At 35.0% G+C, this 20,784-nt stretch overlaps 1 protein-coding gene across 1 annotated transcript in view; it reads right to left on the reverse strand.

The window, feature by feature from the left end:
* Positions 1 to 20,784, reverse strand: part of PTER (phosphotriesterase related) — a 44,238-nt gene continuing 23,454 nt past the window's right edge. Inside the window, exons 2-5 of the mRNA XM_083376779.1 lie at positions 15,643 to 16,104; positions 12,298 to 12,563; positions 6,556 to 6,696; positions 1 to 667 (exon numbers count right to left, since the gene is read on the reverse strand). Coding sequence (XP_083232905.1) covers positions 457 to 667; positions 6,556 to 6,696; positions 12,298 to 12,563; positions 15,643 to 16,074 — 1,050 coding nt within the window. The 5' untranslated portion in view covers positions 16,075 to 16,104 and the 3' untranslated portion in view covers positions 1 to 456. The remainder of the gene's footprint in view (positions 668 to 6,555; positions 6,697 to 12,297; positions 12,564 to 15,642; positions 16,105 to 20,784) is intronic.

Consider the following 20,784-nt stretch of genomic DNA (forward strand, 5'->3'; position numbering starts at 1 on the left):
GCAAGGCAAGATTTATTTCTGGATACATTTAAAGTACAATGCATTTCATGGTAGGATGTCCATTTTTTTAAAACAAAACAAACTAGTAGTTCTATCAAGGGCTTACACACAAAACAATGGCATTTACATTCAGTTGTAAGCCAGACCATGATTGAAGTTTCTCATTCTGATTAATTCAAATGGATGTTTTCCATCCAATTAATTCCATAGAAAGCCATTTAAAAATAATTTTCATTCATTAATATAATACGTTCCATCTTCATATTATAGAAGTTTCATTAAACATATTTCCAAAAATACATCTAATTTTGTTATTATTTTAAGTTGCAATCATACAATAAAAATGGAGTTCTTATTTTCTTATTCTGTGCTCCAAAGGTACAATTTAATTTTCCTCAGCCCAATTTCAATTCTGTTTTTTTCACTTTCACCAAAGCAAACAGGATCACAGTTTTTTTATTTAAAAGTCAGCCACTGTTTGGGATTTTCTAGCAATAGTTTATCAATTTTATTTTGAGATATTCCTCTCATGAGCATTTTTGGGACAATATTTTCAAGAATATGAGAATAGCCATGGCCACCATATTTCTTTAGTCTATGTTTTGTGTGAATATCATGAGCAATCACAATTTTGTCATCATAACCTTCTTCAATCAACATTCGAACTCTGCAAAAAAAGGAAATATTTCTGAATAAATGTTCAAATTAATTTGTAATATAAAAATAATCTCTGGAAATAGATTTCAACAATATTTTTTACTGAAATCACCTATTCTCTTATGCTGAAAAGAAATTAGATTAGCATTTACACAAACAGAATTTGTGAATTCTGGGGTAATCATGAATTACTACTGTTCTGATAATAAACACTATAACAGTTCTCACTTCAGTAATACTGTAGCAGAAAAAACTGGACAACTCTGTGGTACAATTAATACTATACATGAGTTGAGAACTCTTGAGTTATTTTTCCACTATTAAGCTGGCATAAATACATTCTTGGCTTATGAGTCTTCCATCTTAGAGAAGCAAGCAGATTTACTGCTTCAGGCAGAAAGGTAAGCAAATCATGGATTCTTGCTAGCAAGATGAGCTGAATAAAACACCAGCATCTGTTTTATATATGGTTAAGTCAGATTTTCAAGAATTCTGGGTTGCTATGTGTGAATGGTTATAGAGTAGAAACCTCTAAAGCTTTTGTTTCCTAAATATTAAATTGGCTAATGGAATATTTATAAGTATTCTACTTGCTCACAAATTACAGAGTACAGGTAGTCCTTGACTTACAGTATTCATTTAGTGATTGTTTGAAGCTATAGTGCTAAAAAGTGACCTATGATGACTTTTCCCATGACCACTGCAGCACCCCCAGGGTCATGTGATCTACCTTTTGCAAACTTTTGACAAGCAAAGTCAATGGGGAAGTTAGATACCCTTAACAACCATGTTACTAACATAACAACTGCAGTGATTCACTTAACAACTTTGGCAAGAAAAGTCATAAAATGGATAAAAATTCAATTAACAACTTTTCATTTAGCAACAGAAATTTAGGGCTCAATTGTGCTCGTAAGTTGAGGACTACCTGTATTTTTCAAATGAGACCACTTCTTTGAAAGAAATTAAATTTAGTCAGACTGACTATCTAGAGTGGCAAACTAATGAAGTTGAATGGGAAGAGATATTTGGTCTAATGGGCAAGACAAAATCATGAATTAAGACACAACTTAACAAAACAATCAAATTTACCACACATCTTATTATCTCAGTTCTATAATATTAAGGAAGAGCTTGGCCTTCAGCCATACAACTTTTATTGTGCATTAACATACCCTTTTGAACTTTCTGGTGCACCAGAACAGTACATAACCATTTATTAAAAGCAGTCTATCTCGACTATCTCACATAGCCATACAACAATTAATACCACAGATGCATGACAGTCATTAATGAGGAATATTGTTTTCTACACTTCTGAATAAGAGGTCAAGGTTAGCTGAGGAGTCTGATTAACAAAAAAAGTTCAATAATGATTTGTGTTTTTCTTTTTTAAACCATTACACTTGGGAATATTTCCCCTTACAAATGCAATATGAAAGTAATTTAAACAATTACATACTGGAATGTTTACATGGTTCAGTAATTGGAACATGACCAATTTTCTGCAGTGAAATCATTGAACTTCAGATAATTGGATGGATTTGGAATAGCCATTTTCTCATTAAAAGAAACCTTATGATCACAGTGAGATAAATGAAGTCAGACTATTTGACTTCAAGCAATGGGAGTTGTCCATCTTGCTTACTGATGGATGAGACTGAGCTCCATGCAACCATTAAAATGAGAAGTGAGCTCTGGAACATTACAAATATTAATGTAGCATTACAGAAGGTAATACTTTAACCTATGTTGAATTTCCTTGGATAACTTGAGTAATTAAAGCAATCTGGTTCTAATGACCATGATAAAGGAGAAATAAATTTCTCTCCACGTAATTTCTCACCATAGCAAAATTATCATTTCACTCCTCAATAACATTTGTAAAAATACAGAGAAATCCTTGTACAAATTTATACCATGCCGATACATATCTTGAAATGATTTCCATGTAAATTAGATAGCCATTCCCCATTCTCATTCTCAAATTAGCAAAGCTGATTGGGAATTACACTGAAAAAAATTTCCCCTCCAAACCTATACACTCATATATCAATTTGCATGACTATGAGAAGGCGAACTGAGACAATATTTGTTGCAGTGTGTATTGCAATAAATAACTGAAGTCCCAGAAAGCCACTCAAAAATAGTTCTAGCATAAATAATTGCATAAAAGCCATTTTGTCTTCTTATATTGTCTTTTGCCACCTTCAGTGAACACATTCTGAGGATTGTCTGGGAACAAACTGACTGTAGGATGACCCAATTAGAATATCTAGATACATAAAACATTTATTCAGTTTATTAGATTTATATCCCACTTTTCTTTCAGAAGTATAAAATGCTCCTGCTTCCAGTTTTTTTTTTGTGGAGTAGGTTAGGCTGGTGATCATTGGCTCAAAAGTAATTCTGAGCTTTGTTTGCTGAAGTGAAATTGCAACACTGACTCTCAGGACTTTTCATAGGGTAGATTGACAAGAAAGAGAGATTATACCTATTTTAACTTCCTTTAAAAAAAGCAAAATATTATTAACCTGATACAGATTTTATATGACCCAGCTATCTGGTTCTAAAGTTCTCCCAGACCTAAGGAATCAACTTGTTCAACAACTTCCATTTTGGCATTAGTTTTGTTAAAGTACATGAAAATAAGTTATATATACTACAATGAATATAAAAAGTCTACATACCCCTGTTAAAATTTGAGTTTTTTGAAATGTAAAAAATATCCGATCAAGATAAATCACTTCAGAATTTTTTCCACCTTTAATATAACATATAAGCTGTACAATTCAATTGAAAAACAAACTGAAATATTTTAGGGGGTAAAATAACAATAAAAACACATAATAAGATGGTTGCATAAGTGTACCCAACCCCTTGTATGTAAGGATGTGACTGTATTCAGAATTAACCAATCACATTCAAACTGATGTTGAATAGTAGTCAGTACCCACCTGCCATCAATTAAAGTAACTCTGATAAAGCCCATATAAAGTTTGATTGTTTATATAGGCTAGTAGGATTTTTCTGACAGTTACTCAGTTACAGCAAAAGGCATCCATGGTCAGTAAAGAGCTTACAAAGCATCAAAGTGATCTCATTGTTGGAAAGTATCAGCCAAGATAAAGACACCAAAAATTTCCAAGGCATTGGATATACCATGGAACACAGTGAAGACAGTCATCAACAAGTGGAGAAAATATGGCACAACAGTGACATTACTAAGAACTGGATGTTCCTCCAAAATTGATCAAAAAACAAAATGAAAATTGGTCCAAGAGGCTGTCAAGAGGCCTACAGCAACTGTAAAGGAACTGCAACTGTAAAGGAACTATTACATTCTTCTTATGTCTGGGCTGTGGGGTAAGGAGGCAAGACAGAAGCCTTTTCTTACAAAGAAAACCATCCAAGCTGGGCTACATTTTGCAAAAACCTACAAGTCTGACAAACTCATGTGGGAAAATGTGTTATGGTGATGAGACGAAGGTTCATTTTGAGTGTGATGTACTTTTGGCATAAAAACAGCACTGCAAATCACCAATAAGTACATCACGTCCACAATGAAACACAGTGGTGGCAGCATCATATTTTTGTCACCTGGACTGGGTCTTTAGTCAAGGTGGAGAAAATTATGAACAGTTCTAAATATTAGTCAATTTTGGCACAAAACCTTCAGGTCTCTGCTATAATGTTGAAGATGAATAGGAATTTCACCTTTCAACATGACAATGACCCAGATCAACAAAATAATGGCTTCACTAGAAGAAGCTGTAAGTTTTGGAATGGCCCAGCCAGAGCCCAGACTTGAATCCAGTTGAAAAATCTATGGGGCAACCTGAAGAGGGCTGTGCATAGCAGATGCCTTTGCAATCTGACAGATGAGGACCTCTTTCCCAAGGAAGAACGGGCAGAGATTCCCAAGGGAAGATGTGCCATGCTGATAAGCTCCTACCCCAACAGACCGAATAGTATTTTAAAATCAATAGGTGCTTCACCAAAGTATTAGTTTAAGGGTGTGCACACTTATGCAGCTGTGAATGGGACAACTTGCCACAGCCAACTTGGCATAGCCAACTCACCACAGCCAACCTGCCACAGGACAACTCACTGCAAAACAATTCCGTTTAATTATTTAAAATAAATAAAAAATATTTCAATTTTTGTTGATCATGTTTCATTCTGTCCCTCCTTTTGCTTCTTTAATGATTCTATTCTAACACTTCTTTGTTATTAGTGTAACTTTTGTCTGGCAACAAGTTGTCCTGTGGCAAGTTGGCTACAGCAAGTTGGCCAGGGTGAACTGGTGGTGCAAGTTGGCCATGGCGAGTTGGCCACGGCGAACTGTCATAGACCCTATGCAACCATGTTATTGTATATTTTTATTGTTATTTTCCCCCCTAAAATATGAATTATTTTCCTCCTTAAAAGATCTCACTTTATTTCAATTGAATTATAACAGCTTATATGTTATATTAAAGGTGGAAAAAATTCTGAAGTGTTTTATCTTGGTCTGATTTTTTTACATCTCAGAAACCTAACATTTTAACAGGTGTTGTAGGCTTTTTATGTACACTGTATATTTACTAAGACTTTCTTCTCTTTTATGTCCTATTTTTTATGATTTACCTTTATTTCCTGCACGTTGAAAAACATGGATCACTTTATCTGAAGAGAACAGTATGATGGGAGTATAAATATGTACATAAAAATGTTCTGTGGGTACGCCATATTTTGGCTAGTGAGATGCAGTTTTCTACCGTGGCATCTAATGAAAATATAAAACTCTTGTACAATCTGCACTCTTTTCAGTACAAGACTACATGTTCTATTTACCTAAGCACTTAACTGTGACTGATACTAACTAAAGTTCCTATTAGGAGCAGATGATGAGGATGGTTTGCAAAGTATAGTTAAGGAGGGAACTGCCTAGCATTACTAACCAAGAAGTGAAATTAGATGTTCCATTGTGCATGATGCTAATTTTCTAAACAAATGATATAAACGGCAACATTGTGAGTAGGAAGGGCTTATGCTAGATTTATGACGGCTGCTTTCCTTCCATATTGGGTAGAGGTGATCTTTTAGAAAGAATAATTTCTTTCTGCCCCTTGGTTAACAATGTCTACCAAAGGAGAGAAGAAATTTTCACGTGAGAAAGGTATCCAACTTCTCTCTGAACCATGACTAGAAAAGAACTTGACTGATGAGACTTTTTATTTTTGCATGTGTTCATTCATAAGTCTGTTCTGTCCTGTGTTTACATTAATTTTCCATAGGTACTGTATTTATCTGCTTTTAAAATCTTAAGAGAAATGCATGTATTCTACCGAAAACATATTTACAATAAAGTTCACATTTTGTATCAGAGGTCCTCTGTCTTTTGGGCACCGGGGACCGGTGCCATGGAGAAAGTTTTTCTGTGGACCAGAGGGGGTGTGGTTTTGACTACTGCCTGCATCCCAAGGATGGAACTTTGTTTGTTTGAGCAGCCCATTTGCTGGCATGCTGCAGACCAGTGCCGGTTCATGGACTGGGGGTGGATGACCCCTGTTTTATATGTTTTAAAGTGGACAACTGTACCACAAATTTGGCAAAATATGAAATGGCAAAGATATGTCATGCTCCCAAGCTATATGTATGTTTAGGGTTCCCATTAGGAATCAAAGTATTTCCTTGGCTATCCTAGTTGAGAAAGAGATAATGTACCATGGCCTTCATGAATTATAAAATATACCTCAAATAACTATTATACAATTTATGAACAGCCAGCACACGTCATGACGATGTAAATGGCAGGTGGGCTAATCTTGTGGCCTTTTAAACCTGGATACTAATGACATTTTTATCACCAGCAAAAGTTCCAGTCTAAATGTGTTATGGCATTGGAATACATACCGTAAAATTCTTTCGTTGTCACTTGGCATGTCAATATCAGGATTCATGTGATAGGAAATAAATTCAGTTCCGAAAAGGTCATATTCTAAGTAGCATCCAAGTTTGGCAAACTCTAATAATTTCTTCTCATCAAATATAGTCCTGCACAAAATCCAATGTACAGCATAAATATGTTTTGCAATCAACTGAATTGTTTTATGTCATCGAATAAGTCTACAAATATAGCATATATTGCTTTATAATTAACAATTCTCCCTCCAAAATACATTAAAAGAACTGTAGAGATTCTGACCTAGTCACATTTATAAATATTGTTATTTTATACACATCTTGTTTATCAGAAGAGTAATTGGTGTTTATCTTTTCAATTCTTTGGCAATATATGCCATTAAAGGAAAAATGGAGTACACTAAACAATAAATAATTCTTCCTATACTGTTCTTTTATATCATTACTTTATACTTATTTAGAATATTTTCACTGTTGCCTCCATTAGGACTTGAAATTCCTGAATCAAAACAAGTTACCTTGGGTGGAATGGATTGAGGCATATGCCTTAAAAGTAAACTAAAACCATCAGATCATTTTTAAAAATAATCAATTCATAAGCATCCAGAATATTTAAAAATCTGGTTAAATTCACTGCCCCTCCCCCAAAAACTACCACATTGTATTGTTCTATATTATGAAACACTAGGCAGAGTAGGCAAACTTAATAATAACATGTACAATAACAATTATAGGTAGTCTTTGAATTACGACCACAATTAAGCCCAAAATTTCTGTTTTGTTTTTATGGGTTATATTTATTTATTTAAAAAAAACACATTCACTGCTATTACCACTTTTCACAATTGTCTGATGGGATTTTAATATTGTATTATTTTTCAATGACTGACAAATAAATTTGATTTCATAAACTCTTAAAAGGATCTTGGTGGATCCCCAAGGATCCTTGGGCCATATTTTGAAAAACACTGCTCTGGGCTTTAATATGCACTTTTGGTTTGAAATAGGGCTAACCTGGAGCAATGAAAGGGCAACACGCTCCATGTTTTGATCACTGATTTGATTAATTTCCTAAATTCAGCCAAAGGCAAGGAGAAAAAATATATTCCATAGATCAAATATGACATGTGATCAAGTATTTCTGGGTGCATGATAATATGGAGGCAATTAACTAATGTGAGAAAGTCCCTATGCCTATGATTTGTGTAAGAGTGGTAATAAACTACAGTTCCAGGAAAGAATCATACTGAACATGAATGAAAAGCATACAAAAGTATGTATATCTTCAAACCCTTGTGTTTAATGAACAGATCCTAGTGTTCCTTCAAATACATCACAATGTGTTATTCTAAAAGGGACTGCTTACACAAATTCAATCTTTTGCCTGAATAACATAATCAAGGAGGAGGAGCAAGTAGGATGTAAGAAACCAAAAATAACTGCCACCAGCTAACTGCTAACTCTTTTTTTTCTTCTTTTCTTCTTTATACAACCCTACAATCCCTTGATTCAGGATAGAATTGGGACAACTGAATGGAGTTGAGGATTTAGTGGCCGGACATCCTTCCTGATGCCTATGCGGAGTTGCACCCTGAAAGAGAAACACCTGCTGCTACCTAGGATGGAATTCTCAATCTTCCCAGTGGGAGGTCAGCATCTTCACCACGAGGCCACCATGTTGCTCATCACTCCTGCAAACTCTAACTAATAAATGTATTTTTTCAATAATCTTCAGAAATGCTAACCAATACAAATTGTCAAGCATTTTTTTGGTTTTCATCTACCATAGAGACAGCTCTAGATACTGAAGTGGGGAAAAATATTATAAAGATGGATGTCTATATTGAAGAACCACAGCATACTCTATTTTGTCTTTATTTTATATTGCAAATCAAAGGATATGCCAAGCGATCTTTTAGTTAACATATAAAATAAAAGGAATTCATTTAAATAAGGCCTGTTAATAACCACCAGCCTGATTACCTGAGGCAATCAAGGTTCACCTCTAGGCAATCAGACAGAGAAGTATTTGCAATCTGGAAAAAGTTTATTTTTCTTCTAATGCCTCATAGATGAGCAGAATGAAAAAAATAGGTTGGTAGCATATTTACTTTACTTTTAAGGATCTATAATAAAAGGTTGCAGCCCCATGACCTCTACTATCTTATTTTTCAGTCAGCAGTGCCTCTAGAACAGTATTTATTTCTAAAAGTGTCATTCAAGACCCTCTCAGAGATCCACAAAATCTGCAAGTTAAAGGTCTTTTGGGTCCTCCATGATTTTTAAAAGTGGGTCCTGAGAGCACAAAGTTTAAGAAAAACTGTTCCAGAACATGCCATTCTGTTCTCCATTTCTCTTGCAATTCATGGGATTCTTCTTACCGGGCTGCTTTAGACCCTTCTGTAACAACCCAGGCAGAGGCAGGCATCACTAGAGTCCTTTATTCCTTTGATAAAAAGGCCACAAAACAGTCCTACAATGGCCTGGTAAAGCCCCACACTACCCTCAAGGCAGCCACCCTCAGTCCCCAGAAGCCAGTAAACAACAAAGGAAGTCCAAAGAGAGGGTGAAAGCTCACAGGGCAAGATCCAGAGTTCAGGTACAAAGGCCAAGACAAGGCCACAAGCCAAAGGCAAATCCACAAGGTAAAGCAGTCCACAAGGCAAAAGACACATCCATGAGGCAAACCAAGTCCACAAGGCCAAAGGCAAGCTGCAAGGCAAAGGCAAGGCATGGGCAAGAGCACGAACCAAAGCCAGGGGAGTGTAAATCAGAACAAATCATTGTTCCTGACAAAGACAAACTTCCCCCGGCTTTTCCTTAAGTTAACCTACACCACCTTCCTTGTGAGAAGGGGTGACCTTCTCTTGAGTAGAGCCCCGCAGCCCTTTCCTGATCTTGCCTACGCTCCGTTCTCTGTGCCCTTGGATTGAGAGAGGAGGCAGCTGTTCCTCATAAATAAATAAATAAATAAATAAATAAATAAATAAATAAATAAAACCTTTATTGTCAAAGTTCAACACATGTACACTGAGATTAGCTAAGCCTCCCCCCGTGCTCTCTCCCCCCAACACACAGTGACAACAAACCCTCCATCCTACCACACCATGTGAACCAACTACACCACACACCGGCCTCCCAAGTCAATTCTGCATAAGTTCACAGAGATTATGTCCCATTTAAAAGCCTAACAGCCCACAGATAAAAGCTATTTTTCAGCCTGTTGGTATGGCTGGCTATACTCCTATATCTCCTACCGCATGGTAGGAGAGTAAAGAGATACCATCCAGGGTGTGAGTCATCCCTGAGAATCTTCCTCACTCTTCCAAGGCAATGAGCCCTGGCGATGTCATCCAGTGGTGTCAGGGGACAGCCCACAATGTCTTGTGCTGTGCTCACTACCCTCTGTAATACTTTCCTGTCCGCGGCTGTCAGACCAGCATACCAAACCACAATACCATACGAGAGGACGCTCTCTATAGTAGACCAGTAAAAGAGGGTCATTAGCCGTTGTTCTACCCTGTTCTTCCGCAAGACCCTAAGAAAGTGAAGCCTCTGTTGGGCCTTTCTAGCCACCTGGGTTGTGTTAACTTTCCAGGTCAGATCTTCAGAGGGGATCTGCTGCCTATCAGCACCATTGCTTATCTGCAGCCGATACTCCCCTGTGTCTGGTCAACCCACCTTCCCCAGTGCCTGAGGGGTCTGGGACAACATCGTCCTCAGCCCCTGGCCTCTCCAAGCATTCCATGGGAGACATGCCATTTCCACCAGATGGTCCTGGTTCCAGCTTCTCCAAATTGGGTTCCAATGGGGCCATGACACCTCTCCTCCAGAATTTTCATGAAATCTGAAAAACTTTACCAAGTTTGCAGTGCTATAATGGAAGTGGTACAGAAAGAATAGTGCATCCCATATTTTCATGATAGGTATATGTTCAAAATAGCTTCCATCTGAAATGCTAATCAATAATTGTCAAGTTGCCAACATCCGGCCACATAAGGTCACAGAGACTCGGATATACAGATCATTTTTCTCAGTTGAAGAAAGAGGACATTCACTGCTATACTCTTGATTAAGTGCACTATTGTTTTTGTTTTCAGAAGCCATACCTTGCTGTTCTAGTACAAAATGAGTCATCTAGCACTATCATTTTCAGCATTATTTGATTATTTGTTGCGTTTGCTTGGTGTCATTGTTACAAATGTTAAAACCTCGGGAAAACGATAAAGATTCAGCATTGCCCTCCAACAGATAGTTCCTAAGCTATTGAAGGTTACTTGCTCTATAGATATATTTCTAATATACATATTGTAAAAAAGCTCAGATCTTTGACAATTGATTCAGGGAAAGCCAACAGGAAGATGGGTCAACCTTTTTAAGCACTATCAATTAAAAAAAGTAGTGGCTTATTTTAAGGAATCAACTCACAAACAGAAAGACCTGTCAACACTGTCTGATGACAATTAATCAAAATCATGTGGCATTTTTTCTACATTTTACCTAGAGATAATGTGGATATAATTTAGAACTTTTCTACTTGCAAAATGTACACTCTGTGACTTAAATATTCTATTCTTAACTATTCTAAAATTCTGAGAAGAACCATACACCAGTCCTACAGTAAACCAGCAACATTAAACATCAACATAAATGAACTTATCCATGATCAAGTCTTTGTTTACTTGAGATAAGTCATAACTTGCTTCATTAGTTTGTCTTGATTGATGACTGCAAAACTGTATTTCTATATCCTAGTGGAAAAATTAATAGGCCACCCAGCTTCATATCCAATTTACAGTAACGTTGCTACAAAATTCTGCATTAATTTAAAACATCTAGATAGATTAATTCTTAGACAACCACAAGGAGGTAATGATAAGCAGTTTTATGTGAAAAATACTATATATATCATAAACTAATAAAACTAGGAGACACTAGGAAGGATACTATGTATAGGAACCATTTCTTTTCCATAATATATGTTATAGATGGTTTATTCCAGACATCAATGGACCTAGTGTGAAACATTTCATTTTAAAAAATGAAATCATAATTAGTAAACAAGAGACAAAAGTAATCTGTGAAGTGGAAGTATCGGAATTAGAATCACAGTTTCTTGGGCATACTATGTAGATAGCATATCCAGATGAAGAAAGAGGGTGTACATAAGCTGGAAAGATCCAACAAAAAGAATAGAAAAATCTGACAATTTTTACAGTGATATTGGAAGAATAGTACAAGTACTTAGAAGAGGTATGTGTGGCTTCATAAAATTTAAACAATGTAAGAGTTATAGATCAATGAAATGTTTTGAATTATGAGTCTGAACAGTTCCCTGACATAATTAGAACTTGATACTATAAAGTAGATTTTGAATCTACTTCACTTAAAATATATAATCTATTTAAGGTATCCAACTATGGACTAAGGAGGCACTCATCTATAAATGAATGTTACAAAACACTTAGGCAGACAGTCTTTTTTTTTAAAAAAAATCTAGATTTTAGCAGAACTGAACATTCTTTTATAAGTATTACAGTTTGAGTATTTTCATAGGATCTGTCACTAACTTTTGGATAATTCATCTAAGCATTATAACTACAACTGGCAGTAAAAATTAATAATACATCAAAACATCCAGATTTAATTAATTTCTTAAAATTCCACTCTTTAGATGCAAAAATAAATATACAGTACATAAATATGAACTCAGTCTCCAGAAAGCCAATTTACCTGTCTAAATGAGACATCACAGTTTTTGAGATGTCAGCCCCAGCTTCCTGCAAAATTCTAATGATCTGGAAAGGTGAATCCCCATTTCGGCCTGGATGGATGATGACTGGACAGCCAAGTTGCGCCTGAGCATGTGCTGTTGCTTTAAGGACTCTGTTTTCACTGTCGGTCAGAGGCCAAGAGCAGCCAATTTCTCCTATAACACCACACTTGATATTGCTTTCATCAGCTCCATTGAGAACTTCATTAACAATAACTTCTGTCAACTAAAGAAAATAAATGTTATTTTGGTAAGCGTTCTCTTTGATGAGTATAACTTGTGGTGAGAAAAGACAAAAAGACATTTCAACCTTTTCCACCAGTCAAATGAATATTCTGTTTCCAAACAAAAAAGCTACAATACAGAATGCAATGCAATTCAAAATAAAGATGACATTTCTGTTATGTCATCGGGGAAGGAAGATGAAAGCTGCAAGAAACAATTACTGTTATTTATTAAAATAGGGTGAAGTAGAATTATAAGCAACTCCAAAACAAAAATGTACTGGAATCTAACCAACTCTAAAACAAACTCCTTGCATTTTTGCTAAATTTTGTGTAATTAGGAGAATCACATTTACATGAAGTCATGTCCCAAAGATATTTGGTTATCAATACAGTATTCTTCCCTGTAACAAATAACTTTAAATAAATAATTATACATGATGTATGTGGCTTTGAATAGATCCATATTAAATTGTTCTAACTGCTCATAATGAATTAGTTAGGGTCTAGCAAGGACAGGATGTCTTTTTTCTGACAAAAATGGGGGATGACAAAAACAACAGTGTTACAATCAAGGGCTATTTTTTTGTTCTAATTCTGTTCACCACCAGCTCAAAATCAACAGATTACCCTTGAGAAAAGTGTTCATTGAGAGAAAGATTTCTCACTCCCTATGGGAAAAACACTATTTCCCACATAAATGAATGATTTTACATTAGTTTTATATACCTGAAAGGAAAATTACGATAAATCAACCAATCAGGAAACTTTCTTTTTTGGAAATGTGGAATATATTTGAAAACTAAATTTTAACTTTTTGTAATCTCATAGTAAATTTTGGTGAAAACTTTTGATGTGCTGGTTTACAACCATAATAAATCTTTGATTCCGTTATATATATATATATATATATATATATATATATATATATATATATATATATATATATATATATATATATATATATATATGCAAATTATTCAAATTGCTAATAAAGAATTTGGGAGGCTAAGATGATCATTTCGAACTCTTTATGTTCTCATCAGTTAGTCATACCCTTTATCTGAGATTCGATAAAGAAAGAGTTAATTAGCAAGGTCCATTCAAAAAACCTTGACAAATACTTAAACATACATTTGCCTTGCCTTCCAGCTAATAAAAGAGAGAAGGAACCCGTGGCTCAGGAAGTTAAAACACTGCCTGATATATAATCAGCCCAGGTTCGAATCTCAGATAAAGGGTATGACTAACTGATGAGAACATAAAGAGTTCGAAATGATCATCTTAGCCTCCCAAATTCTTTATTAGCAATTTGAATAATTTGCACAAATAATGAGCTGTCATAAGTTGACTATGTCCTGTGGATAAGCCCTGAGTCGGGCCAAAACAGGAATGAAAGAGTTAATTAGCAAGGTCCATTCACAAAAAACCTTGACAAATACTTAAACATACATTTGCCTTGCCTTCCAGCTAATAAAAGAGAGAAAGAACCCGTGGCTCAGGAAGTTAAAACACTGCCTGATATATAATCAGCCCAGGTTCGAATCTCAGATAAAGGGTATGACTAACTGATGAGAACATAAAGAGTTTGAAATGATCATCTTAGCCTCCCAAATTCTTTATTAGCAATTTGAATAATTTGCACAAATAATGAGCTTTCCTAAGTTGACTATGTCCTGTGGATAAGCCCTGAGTCGGGCCAAAACAGGAATGAAAGAGTTAATTAGCAAGGTCCATTCAAAAAACCTTGACAAATACTTAAACATATATATATACATATATATATACATATATATATATATATATATATATATATATATATATATATATATATATATATATATATATATATATCCTGAAAAAATATATATTTTTTCAGGATAAACAATATGACAGCAAGAATACTACACAATTTGTTTTGAAGATACTGACTTCTGACCTTAAAGCTCTTTTCTTCCTGATATGTTGCAGCAAATTAACACAATATGCACAAGTAGGTAAATGTGGAATATTAACTACTGACAACTGTGATAGTACATGCAGAATCTCAAAATATAATCTTAATATTTGCTTAATAAATTAATAGTATATCTTTATAAATAATAGTAGTTTTATGGACATTTATCTGGAATATTTCTCACGATGTAACTGAAAGATTTGGGAACATTTCTGTCATGTTTTTATAGATAAAAGAATGCTAAAAATACCCATTCCTTGTTTAGTGACTACTTTGGTCAGCAACCAATTACAAATACAATAATAAAACAATAATTTTCTGAGCAATGTGCATTTACAACCTAGTTTCATGCATCTGACAAGAACTCACGCTAGAGTGACATTAACGCTGGCACAGGTATAAGAGAGATTTTAATCTAAATTAGATGGCAGCAATCACTGATATTCATGCCCCGCCCCTCTCTCTGTGACATGTTCACTTAATAACAGCACAGCTCAGCTGCTAAATGAGGAGTGGTTATAATACTGTATTACCAGAATCAGCAGGATCAACATAATTATGTGAGGGAGAAAAAAAGTCTTCTCTTCTCATTGAACCACAAATAACCGTTACTCATGTTAGACAGGCACATAATAAATATTTCAGGAATGTACAGATTCAGTCCTGAATGAAGAGTCATTTGCAATATAAAATATGCTTATTTGAATAACAATTCTATATATTAAAGGGCATGAAAGCTACATGCTGAATTAAAAATGGTTAGCATCTTATTGAGAATAAAATCACAATTAAATCAGTTTATGCTTGACATTTAGTTTTTGCTTAAATAGATGAATGGAACAACAGCTCTGCTCCTGAGATACATGTGAAAGAAAAAGATTTTGCACAACAAAACAGTGCAAACAAGGGTTTTCTCTGTTATTTGTCAAAAATGTGTTCAACACTTTGTGCTAATATATTTAAGCAGAATGATTTTGCATTCCTGTTCTCATGCAGTCATCTAGAAATAGTCATCCACCTATAGTTAAACCCTTCTTTACATATGAATGTAGTATCATCTATTGGGGTTTATTCACGAGTGTTCAAAATGGCTGTTCAGTTTCTGACATCATTTTGATACCTACTTGTTCCACAGACATAGCTTTAGTCTCAGAGGAATGAGTGACATCTACATAAAAACCTGCCCCAGCAATAACATGGACACCAGTTTCTTCTGAAAGCTGTTTTAGCATCTTCACATCTCGCATGATCCCAGTGGTTGTATTTTCCACTATGCTTCCACCTCCTGCAGCCTTGTAATGAAGGAGTTCTTCTCTCACAGCATCCGTCTCTTCAAACAGCAGAAGGTTCTCTTTGTGGCTATAAGGATTCTGTTTAAGCCAAAACAAGTTCTTCATCTCAATAGGTTTTTCAGAAAGAGCTTCTTGACCCAAAGGTGGTGGGCAGTAACAGCAGCTGAAGCCCATTGTCAAGTGTTCATGGGTCATAGTGTAGCCCAGTTGGCTAGGGTCTATCAGGCCCAAAACAGTCTGAATTTTACCCTTCAGCGAAGACATTTTTTGCTTTATTGATACAAAATATGTTTTCTAAAGAAAAAGAATGAAAAAACAATTACATGCTATCTTTCTTATGCATGTTAACAAAGACACTATAAAAACAAGGCAGAACTTATTTTAAATATTTTTCTTCTGTTTTGCTATTAAGTGAAAAAAACATTTCTGGACTTTTATGAAAGGAATGATGAATTTTATTTACTTCATCGTGGATACTAGGGTCTTTAAAACTATTTTGTCATATGCAGTCCCAAATATGGTTTTAAAGTATTTGATAAGATCTATATTTTATCTTTTTAAGACTGAAGGATAAATTACAGTTAGGAAACAGCTGCTAATAAACAGATCTAAGTAGGTTGAAATTTCCTTCATACTTATTGCCTATACTTTTCTCTCCTATTATTAGAAATAGTGGCTGGTTATTTCAAAAGCATCTCTGAAGCAAAAAAAAAAACAGCAAAACTTTACAATTCATAAAAAGAAATAAACAGTGAAAGTTATACTGGTTTTTTTCATTGCTTCTTGAACTGAAAATTCCCAGAAGCTTAAACTGATCAGACACACCATAGGTATTTAAAAGGCCTACGTAGGTAAGTTATAACTGCAATTGTATGATTGTCTAACTGGAAAAGGAACCATAACTGAGAAAGAGAAACAAGGAGTATAACATATCAAAATAATGCATTGCTAAAGTTGTAAACTGACCAAAGAGACAGGCAAACTGGAATTAAGGAAAAACTTCCTAACAATGAGGACAATTAACCAGTGGAACAGCCTGCCTCCAGAAATTGTGGGTGCTCCATCACTGGAGGCTTTTAAGAAGAGACTAAAAGTCACTTGTCTCAAATGGTATAGGTTCTCCTGCTTGAGCAGGGGGCTGGACTAGAAGGCCTCCAGGGTCCCTTCTATTTTTTTTAAATTTTTTAAATCCCATTTATATCCCGCCCTTCTCCGAAGACTCAGGGCAGCTTACAAGCTTAGCTCTATTCTATTCTATTCTATTCTATTCTATTCTATTCTATTCTATTCTATTCTATTCTATTCTATTCTATTCTATTCTATTCTATTCTATTCTATTCTATTCTATTCTATTCTAGAAGGAACATAGATTACCACAGAATTTTTTTCTTAGAAGCAAAGTATATCATATGCTAAATTAACTGACCAACTATTTTTGTTGCAGCAAGTGAATGATGTAATAACAAAAAATAAAGGGACATAAGAGGATCTGTGTAGTTCAGGAAGATAAAATGGCTACAATAATCAAGGGGAGCTGAACAGAAAGGAAAAAAAAATCTACATTTTTCTTCTATGCAGGAAATCTTTTCAAGATTGATACAGCTGCCTTTAGCAATAATCCAGATGTGGATGAAGGATGAATCTTATAAACCTTGTGAACTCTCAAGCTTCCTCCTTCTGTTATATATGCAAGATGGATGGCGTTTAATATTCATGTTATGTATATGTAGGGGTGTAGGTCTATACATATGTTGTATATAGTATGTATAGGTGTCATGCATAAGTTCACTTTTTCAGCGGGCAACTAAATTTCATTTTTGATGTATGTCGTTGTGCCCACAGTAAAAAAATGACAATAAAGTTTATCTTATCTTATCTAAACAGTATAAATTATAGCAAAAAGTGACTCCCTTTCTGCAAAGTCCAGAATTTTTTCATTTCATTTCCATCCTGCTAAATGAAACAGTCTCTAGGGGGCTTATAGTACTATTGAACAAATTTTATTTTAAATTTAAACAAATTAAATTTGTTTTATTAAAACAGATTAAATACTGAAGTTTTATAGCAGAAATGCCATTAGTTAAAACAGAACTGAACAACAGTAACGATAAACCAGCGCAAGGAATGAGAGAGTCATCTAAACCTTGACCAGCTATTCCACAGGACTGGGGCAGTCACAGAAAAGAGCTGGTTCTTCCTTTCCATCCCAAAATCAGGGTCGAGGGTCTTCGTGAAGATCTTTATAGGTAATTATCAACATTTTAAATTGGAACCAAAACAAGCAGGCAGCCAATATTGTGCTCATACCATTGCAATACTGCTGAATGGCTTCATTTATCAGCTTCTGTGCTTTTACATTCTGCTGAACATCATCCAAAAATAGAGGGTATTGCACTCTAAAGCTAAGAAAGACATAAGCTGTTCTTGCCAGGTCCGGTTGCCATTATCAGACAAAAACTAGATGAATGGCTTCCTTTGCCAACAACCTGCATATCTGTTCTATTTGTCTGGGTCCCCTTTTTATCACAACAGCACTAAGCAGCCATCAACATATAAAAATATTGTCAAAATTCATATAAAAACAGCATTAGAAAGAAGCAGAAGCCACGAACCCAGAAACAGATTATGGATCAGAGTGACTCTGTTTAAAGCTATCTGGGATTCAGATCCAATGGTTTCTGGTCAAAAATAATTTGGTTCAATTCAGTCTGAATTTGATTCATTCCAGCCAATCCATAATAGCCTGAAGACACTGGATAAGGACATTGATAACATTAATTCCTCCTCCTACCCTTTTATAATCCAGGATACCATAATTGATGGTATCAAAAGTTGCTGACATTTCCAATAGACTAGGACAGATCCTAAGAAAGGTCATGAATAAGGCTGATCAATTCCACTTCAATCCCATATATGGGTCTGAAACCAGATTGTAAACAGTAAAAAAATCAGCTTTATCCAGGGTTCTCTACTATTCTCTAAATTCTTTCTTAAACATGGAAGTTTGGACATATAGGTAGTCCTCAACTTACAACAGTTTGTTTAGTGACTGTCTGCAGTTACAATGGCACTGAGAAAAGTGACATTACCATTTTTCACACGTACAGCTATTGCAGCATCTCCATAGTCACTTGATCAAAATTTGGATGCATGGCAACCGACTCGTATTTGTTATGGTTGCAGTGGCCCAGGATCATGTGATCACCTTTTGCAACCTTTTGACAAACAAAGTCAATAGGGAAGTCAGATTCACTTAACAACCTTGCTACTAACTTAGCAACTACAGTAATTAACAGTTGTGGCAAGTAAGGTTGTAAAATGGGATAAAACTCATTTAACAAAGTCTCGCTTAACAACAGAATTTTGGGTTCTATTGTGATCATAAATCGAGGATTGCCTGTAGTGCAATATGTCCAAAATGATCTGTTCTTTATCACCAAAAGTATTTTTATTTTATCTTAGGCCAAAATAAAAAGAGACTAATCTTATAGTACTGAGTCTGTGTGGCCAATTATAGCAATAAGTGTGCTTAGATTTGCCAGTTTATCCACTTAAGAATTGCAGAGTCTGACGGCAGGAAGTTAGTAAATTAAATATCATTGCTTAAAAATATCTAAAATCCATCAGATTACTTATTTCTATGCATATTTTAGTCACTCATACATGGTGACTACATGGTTTTTTTTTAAAATGGCTTTCCTTCTTTGGAATAGAATTAAGGGAGTGTCTGAAGCATTAATTTTTAAAACTGTTTTATATTTTTTCAATGATTCAAGACAATTTACATATATGTAAAAAGAATAACATTGAAGAGCCAAACAATATTTAATAATATACCAAGATCACTAAGAAAAAATAGTAAATAATATTGATCAAAAGTACAAATAGTTGAAATAACCTGAGAATTTAGACTTAGAGTCACCTGTAGGTCCCTTATTAAATTCAATGGGTCTTACTTCTGACCAAATAGCATAATATTGTGTGGGAAGTCAGCCCTCCCCCCCCCCCCCCAGAAGGAAATATTTGGGGGAATATTAAAAAGGAAAACTATTATATTTCCCCAAAGGATTTTAAAGGCAGAAAAACAGGCCCAGTTTTTCTTAATAGCCCCAAGCAGAAACTAAGCAGGCCAGCTCAGTAGAAATGCAGATTTGATAATCCCATTCAGAAAGACTGAGGCCCTATTCATGAGCAAATACTCCCAGCAGAAGCCCATTCAAGACAGGATCTTTTGAAATCCCTTGGAACAAGATTTGACAGCTAAACAACAGTAGAGTGGTAGGTATCAATGCTGCTAACATTGAATGTTATTGCTTGACAAGAGATGAAGAAGTAGCCATTTCATGTTAAACTTGTGTATTGCTTTAAGAAATTTAGTTTAAGGTCTGGAGGGAGGACGAGTAGGATTGCACCTTTCAAGGCCATCTCTAACTAGAGAAGATAAGACCTGATTCTTAAAATTAATTGGAGAATATGATTAATGACAAAATTAGAAAGAGAATTGTGTTTTAATATATTGTGCAAGGGGCGGAGATTCCTTCGAGCAAGCATTTGCTGGTGTATTATTTATTTATTTATTTATTTATTTATTTATTTATTATATTTTTATACCGCCCTTCTCCCGAAGGACTCAGGGCGGTGTACAGGGCAACAAATATAAAAAACAGAATACAAAAGTTAAAAAACGATTAAATATAATGCCCAAATTTAAAATTTAAAACAATAATTAAAAACATATTAAAACCCCATCCTAACCCATCAGACCAGGTCAGATTGCTCAAATAAATATTAGGCTAATAAAGGACTTTTAAGAAAAACAATGCCTCAGAGTCACTTGAAAAGCCCATACGTCGGAAACTTGACAGTAGGATTAGAACCAGCAACCTCTTACCGAAAAATCCAACATAGGACATAGTCATCAGCCATAGTCACAGAGAAACAGCAAATTACCTTTAGGATATAATGGGATTAACC

Source organism: Vipera ursinii, assembly GCF_947247035.1.
Source record: "Vipera ursinii genome assembly, chromosome: Z".
In the NCBI taxonomy this organism is placed as follows: Eukaryota; Metazoa; Chordata; class Lepidosauria; order Squamata; family Viperidae; genus Vipera; species Vipera ursinii.